At 40.1% G+C, this 11,076-nt stretch overlaps 1 protein-coding gene across 1 annotated transcript; it reads left to right on the top strand.

The window, feature by feature from the left end:
• The first annotated feature begins 595 nt into the window (after window positions 1-595).
• LOC141139414 (lymphotactin-like) lies at window positions 596-10,458 on the top strand. Its single transcript, XM_073625474.1, has 3 exons — window positions 596-849; window positions 8,009-8,123; window positions 9,967-10,458. Exons 1-3 carry the CDS (start codon window positions 732-734, stop codon window positions 10,223-10,225), a joined length of 492 nt encoding a protein of 163 aa, XP_073481575.1. The 5' UTR covers window positions 596-731; the 3' UTR covers window positions 10,226-10,458.
• Window positions 10,459-11,076: the final 618 nt, after the last annotated feature.

The following is an 11,076-nucleotide window of genomic DNA, read 5'->3' as shown; positions in this document are numbered from 1 at the left end:
TAACCAACTTTACATTTAGGCTAGGTTAACATATATATGAATTGGATGCTTCTTAAACCGCATCCAATTTGCATGACATGTGAATGTGATGTTCACACATGTCCGGGGTGGCCGTGGTTTGGTTTCACAAAGGGTCCTGTGTGTTTTTTGGTCCGGTTCAAGTGCGAATTCAAGCAAAAATTTACACCTGAATTGCACCTGAATCAGTGAACAGAAACGCACTGGACACCGAGATGCAAACCGCAGCCACACATATGTGAACCCAGCCTTAAAGTCTCTGTAACTAAATTCTTAGTTCATCATTAATATGAACTGTGAAAACACAGAATGTCAGGCCATCCTGGAAAAGATGATATAGTTTATATTTATTTTGAGTTAGTTAGATCATTATATTTTTTTTTATAGCTGTGATGCTAAATACAAACATTACTTTCTATCTTAAGCAGTGGTTAACATACATAAACTACTCATACTTTCTATTGTACTCTCACAGGAAGACCAAACCAGAACCAAGATGAAAGAATGAGAACCTGTAACTTTCCACTATAACGGAGGCTTAGAGGTTTGAGGTTTCCGTTACCATATATGTACTTGTCCACTGCTCTGAAACATTCCACTTTAGAGGGGGCTTCAGATCAGGGGGAGTGTTGATGCCCACCAGAAGGAAGTGTAAATTTCCACCTACCACCTCTCAGTTTATAGTCAGCCCATTCACCTTTCTGTACATTTGAATGCCAGACTCCCTCCAGAGTTCTTCTAGCCCTCTCCACATCAGGCTGAACATGAATATTATCTATATTACACCGCTTATTTTGTTGGGAATATGTCTCTGTTCTAATATTGGTAAAGGTAAGTTCTACTTAAATAAGAAACTATACTCACAGAATTGTTTGTTTACAACAAAAAAATATGCATTTAGTTATATTTTATGAACAATGTAGCAGATTTTAAATGAGTGCTAAAGTGTTTAAGTGTATCAAACATTTTTTTGTGGATAGATTAGTGAAGGGTTAGTCCATTTTTATTTGTCTATATTTCTGCTGAGCACTCTCTCTAATTGCCCTGATGACCATTGTCACCAGGACTGGATGTGAGAGAAGATTCAAAAATCCAAGTTGTCATCAGAATAGGAATATAGAGGGAATTTTCCAATAGTGACTTGTTTCATTGACAACTGTCTCCTTTGGAGAGATTTCCACTCGTGTTCAAAAAGATGGCGCTTGCACTGGAACCACTTTTTTGGGCTTGGTAAGAGGTAGAGGAACATCCCTTCAGCAGGAACACAGAGTGACAGTGATAAAAATCCTTTTTTCCGTAAAGCGAAGGAAGGGATATAACCTTTCCAGGTTTCTTTGGTTTGTGTGTCTCCAGTGGAAGGGCTTTAAGCTGGCTATGCATTGCTAGAATTTCCAGCTGAATTGACCAACATTCCAGTTGTTGGTTGCCCTGTCAGCACCAACCAACAAACTTCAATTGAAAAATCAAACTGGTGGAAAACTATTGGGCATATGGTGACTGCATCCAATCAGATGGCATCACTGTTCTGGTATTCACACAGTCATGCTGTTTAGCATGGATGGGGGAATCAGGTGATCCTTCAGTCTCACTTTTTTAACTGAAGATGATGTTTATGAAGAAAAGAAGTAAGGGGAAATCTGACCAATGAAAAGAGATAGAGGATTAAAGCCTGACTGAATGGCTTTAACCCTTGCCCATGCTATCCAAAAAAAAAAAAATGACTGTAAGTCTATTTAGACCCCTTTCACACGGAGGCGTTCAAACTACCCGTAAAACGTCAGGCTTTTTTGCAGGACTTTAGCGGCGTTAGCAGAACGCTTTTTTTATGGTCACATGACTCAAAAGAACCATTTTGCGCCACGTTTAAGGTGCTTCCCGTTCATTTCAATGGACAGGGGCGTTTTTGAGGTGCTTTTTTAAGCGTTCCAAATGTGCTCCAAAGTTACTGCTTGCAGGACTTTTTACCGCCCCGCCAGCGCACCGCCCCAGTGTGAAACCATTCATTCATCCTAATGGAAATAGGTTTTTGTGAGCTTTTCAGGCGCTTTTTTTTTTTTTTAGCACCAAAGCGCCTAAAAAGCGCCTCAGTGTGAAGGGGGTCTTAAATTGTTTCTTTTAGGTCACTGGAACTAAAAAATGATCAAGTTTTTCTGAAGTTTATTTTTAAAGAAAGGTCATAACTAAATACTGCCAATATCATATCTCAGAGTGAAATAAGAGTGAAATTGCCTATTGATCCCATGACTATTGCTCATATGAACTATCACAAGACTTTTTTAAGCAGACATCTAGTAGTCCCTTGCCATACTTCTGATGTTCCACACAGGTGTTGTTGCGAGTTTAATTCATTTATACATTCAGAATGATGATTGTAGAAAACACCAGGTGAGGTAGACATGAATCACACAGTAGCCCCATGAAAGCAGATAGCTTACTCAAGATTTATGAGACTACTTGTCAATGTCTACAATGAAATCACTGATGGCTTTCGTGACATGTCAGGGCTTGCACACTTATACAGGATTCCCTTTCTTAAATTTCTCTGTCTTGACTGGGGAGTCACGGGGATGTGATTCAGTAATGAAGACATGTGTTGAGGAACTGACTCTTGGTCTGACTTATGACTCAACAAAACCTTCAAATTGTATCCTGGATCTTCTTTTAAATTGTACTTCATGTTTTTGCAACTGTCATGCTGTTTCAGAATAGCACTGCAACTATATCACTATTTCGTTTATTGAACACTTGGTCAAGTGGTCATATTAAAGTTGGCTACACAATGTCAATTTTTCTTTTGTTCAACCAGTGGGGTGAATAAAAAAAAACCTTACAGATTCCTGCATCCACACAAGTGATGTATATGTATGGCTCTCCCCCGCTGCGCTATTGTATTCTGACAGCGGGACCCCCCACCCAGGCTGATTGAATACTGGTTTTCCAGCAGGACTGTTTGACAGATGCCAGTTTAACGATCGGCTTCTGTTGAACAGAGAGGACTACACACAAATTGAAATTTGTCTAATTTCCACTGAACCGCCCGAATTTCAATCCATGTGTATCCAGCTTAACTCTAGGGATCATCAAAGAAACTTGAAGCAAACAACTTGAAAACAGCCTTTGCTGACATTATCTATATATCTTCAGGGAATAACACCCTTATTCAATAAAAAAGCTGAACTTCAGGCAGATATAATGTATTGCCATTTTGTGTTAATCAATACATCCTACGTTTTTTTTTTTTTTAATGCAAGTTGTGTACTGTAAATACCTGATTCTGATTTGGCATTAGCCTCATGCAAGCCATTGTAAAGCAGACCGGAGGCTGAGAGAAGGTAGTACAAGAAGCCAATCAGTAAGACCCCTTTCACATTGGGGCGCTTTTTGGGCGTTTTTGAGCTAAAAATAGCTTGCAGGACGGGAAAAAAAGTCCTGCAAGCAGCATCTTTCAGGCGGTGCGAGAGCGGTGAATACACCACTCCTCTACCGCCCCTGCCATTGAAATCAATAGGCACCGCTACCGAAGCGCCTGCAAAGCGTTTCGGCAGTGGTGCTTTTAACCCTTTTTTCGTCTGCTAGCGGGGGTTAAAAGCACCCCACTAGTGGCCGAAAAGCGCCATTATAACTGCAGTAAAGCGCCACTAAAATTAGCGACGCTTTGCTGCTAACGCCCCCCTGCCCTGGTGTGAAAGTAGCCTTAAGAGGAAATCATTTATGGAAAAAAAAAAAAAAGAGGAAGAGGAAATCACAGTGGGACAGAGACCAGCTTATCAATCACCTGCTTCTCCTTTCACCGTCCAGTCATAGACAAGGGCTGTGTGAACCTGTGAAAGTTACTTAATTACAGCAGAGAAAAAGCAGATCTCCCTCCCTGCCAGACAGGGCTTAATGTGTGGCAGAGTTGTGTAAATTTTAAGACTGGGTGGATAGAAATACACATTTTTTGGCAGGTAACACAGCTACCTACCTATATGTATTTAAGTCATGCATTTATACATGTGTACCTGGAGTTCATCTTTAAGTGATAAGTACACTAATCGACAGCAACCAACCAGAATTCACCTTTTGTCACCTGAGACCAGCGTGGTGAATACTTAATTTAACCTCAACGCACATATTTACCCCCCCTACCCCCCAACTGCCCATATAAACGAAGCCTTACTATGTCATCAAGGGTTAATCTACTCTCCAGTTATTATTGCTAAGAAAAGGGAAAACTACAGTACAATATCACTTTTATATTGTAATGTTATGTATTGTAATAATATCATTATTCCATATATAAAACATATAAATTCAGAAAATCCCCTTAGATAATTGTTACAATTTATCAGTGGGGCCAGAAAGTTTCTCCAGTGAGGACACATTCACCAATAAAAACCTGACAGGAGTCAACTTTTATCAGTCTATTAAAATCTAAAAACATGCTTTGAAATTCCACTGGTAATTGCCCCTAGCATCCAATCAACAACCAAGTGTTATTTCGGCCTGGTAAAAGGGGTGTAGGATTATTCATATACAGTATAGCCAAAGTATTAGACAAATTTGTAAATATGACAGGTTTCAGCTGGCACATTCACTAACTTAATAACAGATTCATTTGCAGTTGTTCAGCTAGCAGATCTCAATACCGCATAGCAAAATTCCACCTGCCAAAAACACAATTAGCTTTTTAATAGCTTGAAAGCCTAAGTACTTCACAGTAAAATTAAAACAGTACTAAATCCAATACCAAAAGTGTAATATATTGCAGCTTGCCAATCCTTAGATGTGGAGGCTGCATTCGTTTTCTTCTTTTAGGCTTTTTCCCTTTGTTTTCACCTGGTGATCTGGCCAGTAGTACACATCCTGTATTAGAGTGCCTCCACACTGAATGACTAAGCACAGGGGGCACAGCAGACTTTGGAAGGATTCTTTGGAAGGGGGAGGCGTTAGATATACTATCAGATTTAAATACACTAACAAATTGAAGCCAAACTTCAGATAACACTGTATACTCTGCTACAGCAAACAGGGTTTTTTTTTTCTTTTGGGATAAGTAAATAAAAGCTAATCATTGTAAGCAATGCCAGTGTTAAATGGTTTGTCCTATTCCTGTAAACTGATACATCTAGAAGAGAGCTTGTTGTTTGGAAAAACAGCAGGCTTGCTGGTTGGATCACCAGATGAAAACAGAGGAAAGAAAGTCTAAAAAAAAAACCTAATACAGCCATCACATCTAATGCCGCGTACACACGGTCGGTATTTTCGACTGGACTGGTCCGGCGGACACCGACGGACCAAATCCGGTGGACAATCCGATCGTGTGTGGGCTTCACCGGACCTTCAGCCCGGGTTCACACTATAATGCGCTGCAGACCGCACAGGAGCGCTGTGCATCCCTGTTCACCGTTTCAGGGACGAATCAGGGCCGATTCTATGCCTGAATTCGGCCCTGAAACGCAGCCAAAGACGCACAGCATTTTTGTGCAGTGCGCACCGCAGCCGCCCCGGAGATATGTGAACCGGCTCCATAGGAAGCCAGTCACATTCTCCTACTATGCGAATTAGATGTGCGGAAACACACATCTAATTCGCATAGGTGTGAACCCGGGCTGAGCGGACTTTTCCATTTGCAAATCTGACGGACTTTAGATTTGGAACATGCTTCAAATCTTTACGTCGTAACTCCACCGGACCCAGAAATCCGCTCGTCTGTATGCTAGTCCGACGGACAAAAACCCACTCTAGGGCAGCTATTGGCTACTGGCTATCAACTTCCTCATTTTAGTCCAGCCGTACGTCATCACGTACGAATCCGTCGGACTTTTGTGTGATCATATGTAGTTAAGTCCGTTCTTTTGAAAGTCCGCCGCAAGTACGCCAAAAGTCGAAAATCTGTCGGACGGGCTGTCGGACTTTTGTAGCCAAAAAGTCCGACTGTGTGTACGCGGCATAAGAATTAGTAGGCTGCATTATACTAAATGTTTGATTTTGGGTTTAATACCGCTTTAAGGTAAGTTTTAAGTAAAGTGGGGAACATAGTGGGAAGAACAACATTCTGCAGCAGCCTATGGTCTCCACGGGACCACAAATAATCATATGACATTTTGATACTACTAACACCCTATTTTTAACTCAATTCGTACACATAAAAATTCCACGATGTAAAAAGAGAAATGAATATGTACTAAACCTAAATGAATAACATTTATCTTTGAAGATGAAGTATGAGCTTAAGCAAAAAATGTATTGTTGCTGTTCATTGTTAGCTGACTTGGAAAGCCCATTGCGTTTATAAAATGGCACATGTGGGATTTTGTACAGTTGACTGAAGGTGGCTAGAACCCCCATACAAAAATTAAAGTCTTCTGAAATGAATACTGCGACCACACAAATGTGAACGTTTAGCAGCTTGCACCTAGTCACATGTCGCTCTGGTGCAGTATCAAATACCATTTGTGGTGAAGAACGTACACGTGTCTGATGTGTCTGCAAGAACTGTGAAATATTGATGGAGAAAGTGCTAAAAAAAAGTTTGTAAGTAAGTTCACATATGTATTGTTTTTACCGGGTGTGGTTATAACTGGCAGAATGTTTCAACATTTTATATAAATTTGTAAAGAATTCTAATGTTCAAAGAGCAACTCTAGATTCTTAATATGATCTATTGGTCTTCTCTCAGGGCTTTTAGTTTAAATGACACTAAACTTTGGTTTAAAAAATAAAAATGATATTCAAGTACATATTCTTAACTCAAAAAGTTCTTCTATTGCTCTCGGCCTCCTCTAAATCTTCAAATGCCTTTTATCCGTTTTATTTATTTTTTTGCTGCGATACGAATTTTCTCTTGCTCGTTCCCGAGGTGGACTAGGGACCATGGACTATGGGATTTAGTGTGTATAGAGCAGTGCATGTACCCTCATCTAACATGCACTTTTGAACGGAAGTGAGTGAGGAAAAGGAAAGGTTTGGGAAAAATGGATTGTAGGGCCATTAAGTAGTGGATGCGTATGGATTATTTTTGGGGAAAAAGGATATAGTTTAGTGTCACTTTAAAATTGCTGTCTGTTACACTTCAATGTCCCCAGCTTATTACATACCACTAATCAGCTTTTACACTCTAATTCTGTACATGACCTATATAGAAAAATAAGCTAAATTTTCTCAATTTTTTCTAAACAGGACTGGCTGGAAGTTAGACGTGCATCCCAGTGGGTGCTTTGGCTCGCATGTGTGGTGTGCTCTCTCTCCTTTTAGCAGCAGCTGCTGTGCTCAGTGTTATAGAGGGAGAGGGCGCACTGCACATGTACGCAGTTTGAGTGAACCATAGCGCCCACTGGGGGTGCATTTCATGCTCCAGCCTGTCCTGCCGTTTAGGCGGGACAAAGGGGGTTTGGCTGCCTGGAGGCCAATAATAATGGAGAGGAAAAGGAGCACCTTTCAAAAAGATAGGCACTGGTTAATGATCTGGGGACGCTGGAATTCATGGGGGATTTTGTGCAGGAAACGTTAACCAACCCTTTAAGCTACCTACAGGCATAAAAGAATGCACTCTTGATCTAGCCAGTTACAGTCAGATTGAGTAGTGATCTTATGTCTATATGCCATCCTCAACCCTCAACCCATTCACTGGCCAAACATTCTCAGAGGTGAAGAGGTTGGCCAGGTTGGTCAATGTTGATTTCTGTCAGTTAAACCAGAACTCCAGGCAAACTGCTCAATGGACAGATTAGATACTTATATGGGAGCTTCCTTATCTTCCAAAGGATTGTATTTCTATCCATTCCTTCCTGACATGTACACAGACCTGCACCCTTTTTGCTTCAAGAGGAGAAAGAATCCAGTGAGGTTTGCTATACTCTTCATTTTAAACACTGCTGATCCTATTGATTTTGAAAGGATTGGGCCGTAACCATCTAATGTCTATTAAACCTGTAGAAGACAGAAAATGCTATTGATATCTACATTATAACTAAAACAGTAAATTGTAATGTTTTATTTCTTTGTTTAGGACTTGGAATTGAAGTTCTAGACAAGAATACCTGTCTTGATTATCAACAGAAGGAAGTTCGCCTTAACCAGCTGAGGAGTTACACCAATCAAACTATTCCGATGAAAGCAGTTTTGTAAGTATAATAATGTATAGCTCCAACAACTTTTACAAAGTGGAAAAATGATGGACTAGACTTAAAGTTTTGGTATAGACCAGTGACCTTCAAACTGTGGCCTGTGGGCCGAATGCGATCCTTAGCTTGCCTTTATCTGGTCCTCTGGCCACTATCCCTCCCACTGCCATCAACAAGGGGGCACCATTCCTTCCATTGACACCAACAGTGGGGAACCATTCCTCTCACTGGCACCAACAGTGGGGAAACATTCCTCTCACTGACACCAACAGCGGGGAACCATTCCTCGCACTGACACCAACAGTGGGGAACTATTACTCTCACTGACACCAGCAGTGGGGAACCATTCCTCGTACTGACACCAAAAGTGGGGAAACATTCCTTGCACTGACACCAAAAGTGGGGAACAATTCCTCGCACTGACACCAACAGTGGGGAACCATTCCTAGCACTGACACCAACAGTGGGGAACCATTCCTCTTATCAACACCAACAATGGGCCATTTTTCCTCCACTGACACTAGAGATGGGGCACTATTCCTCCCAATGACACCAGTGATGGGACACTATTCCTCCCAATGACACCAGCAAAGGGGCACTATTCCTCCCACTAATACCAGTGATGGGGCATTATTCCTCCTTCTAGGCACTTTTTTTTTTTATCCTACTGACGCTGGGGCATTTTCTACTTCCACTGGCCACTCCGGCCCCCCAAAGTTGGAAGGACAGTAAACCAGCCTTTTGTTTAGAAAGTTTGGAGACCCTTGGAATAAATAAATCCTTTTTTTTAAGTTTTGGATAGAGTGGAAGGATTAAAACCCCTGTCAAGTTTGTATTGCTCTCTGTGTCCCTGTTAGGTATATTTATCTTCTATGATTGCCCTGAAGACCATTATCACACTGGGAAAACCAAAATTTTACAGCTGTCACCAGAACAGGAGGTGATGAGAAATGGCATTTGTTCCAGCAACATTTGTTCTAGAGGGGAATTCCCCTAACTGCAGAGATTTCCTCTCACTTCCTGTTATATCTCTGGCACAGAACATGAAGGGAAATCTCCACAATGGGCCATAGACAGCAAAAAGTAAACTGACAGGGGATGCAACCCTTCTTTACTCTATTCAAAACTGAAAAAGAAAAAAAAAAATGGCTATAGGTTTTGTATTTTTACACATGGTTTAGCCCATTTTTTTCTTGGACATCTTCATAATTAAAAGATGGACATGCTAAGTCAGGTTTGATAATCCCACTCACAAAAACTAAGCAATATTTGTTACTTAATTTTGCATGTCGGTGGGTGGTCTACGTGAGCAGAGCAGTGTGGCTTGCGTTCTCAGTCCTTTGAGAACTGATCATTAAGTTTTTTTCCCACACATCAATATTATCTCTGGAATGTTAGTAATTTTTATAACTTTTAAACATGTCATGAACTGAGTTTCTAAAAGGGTGAAGGCAGCAATAACAATTGGACAAGACTGGATTTTTTTAATTCTCCGATTCCTATGTATATGTCCATGCCAAATTGCTGGTTCTGCAAAGAATATTATAGACTATAATTTTCAGTAATACTGTATATGAATAGTGGCTCTCTGAAAATTAGGTGATTTGGCACATACATTCAGGAGAATCTGAAGAGTATTTTATTCCTATGATCTGCCATTTTACAGCAAAGCTCAAACCTGTCAGAACACTTTTAAATTTGAACACAGGGGTAATTTAATGATTGTGATTAATATACAGTAGCTATACATAGAATGGAACTAAGTACAGATGACTCTTTTTCTTAGGAATTCACACTACCTGACGTCACCTCCTTATATATCTTTCTTGGTTGTTTTCTCTAGGTTTGTAACAAGAAAAGGTAAAGTGTTATGTGCAGATCCCAGCATGCCTTGGGTAATAAAAGCTGTTAAAGCCATTGATAGAAGAACCAAAACCCAAATAAACAGCAAGAAAGCAACCAACACCAAAAAGGAAGCTGGCAAGAATAAACAGAGAAAGCAGAAGAATAATCAAAACAAAAAGAAAAATGTGAAAAAGGTACCTCAAGCGAAGTCCAACAAGGCTACTCCCACTGCAATAAGTTCTATTGTGAAATCTTAAGATAGTTCATGTTTTTGTAATAAAAAAGAAGATCACATAGATAGAAGTTTCAACTCATGTATTCCTTGTTACTCAATGTTTAACATTAACCTTATTAAAAACCAAAAAAGCTGCTGGGGACATATCAAAGCTTGATTTAAAAAATGAATGGCATACAGCGGAAACATCTGTATACATATATCCATACATTTTCTATGCCATGTAATTAATAAATCTTTAAATGACCTGTTAAATGACTATCTGCACCCTGGGGCAACAGTGGGTAACTAGCATTATGAGTGAAGGGGACTCGTAAAAAAGCCTATGGAAGCTGTTCAGGAAAACTGAAAACCAAAGGGGGGCTGTTGCCAATCATTTAGTTTGATTCATTAATTTGAAAGCGAATGAAGTATGAATATTCCCCTCTATCCACGGATGTTTCTGCTATAGTTTCCAATATTTATCTTGCTAGGAGGGAAACTTCACGTTTGGTAAAATCGAATGAATGAGCATCATTTCATTTTGAAATGTATGTTTCTTTTCCTTAAGTGCTGCAAAATGTAGGGGCTGTCATTTTTGCCGTCCATGCTGGCCCACTAAAAATAATTATTTCACAGTCAGTGACTTGGAGCCTGTATGCAAATAATGAAAGTCAAAAGTCCTTATCCGAATATCTGTTGAACCTTATTGATGCAAAGTACTAAAGGAAGGGAAAGCATGACAGCCAGGTACATTTTTAGGAATGGCATATTTTTCTTACAACAGGTTTTCCTATTTACCAAAAGTCAGCAAGGTTCATATATGCAGTCAATCAAGTGGCATTGCAAGTTGTACTTGGTGGGATGTCAAGTAACTGTGAAAGAGTCCAGAAT

The sequence above is a fragment of the Aquarana catesbeiana genome, linkage group LG04 (assembly GCF_042186555.1).
Source record: "Aquarana catesbeiana isolate 2022-GZ linkage group LG04, ASM4218655v1, whole genome shotgun sequence".
Lineage (NCBI taxonomy): Eukaryota > Metazoa > Chordata > Amphibia > Anura > Ranidae > Aquarana > Aquarana catesbeiana.
Note: the sequence above shows the minus strand (reverse complement) of the source record. Positions and strands in the feature narration are given on the sequence as shown.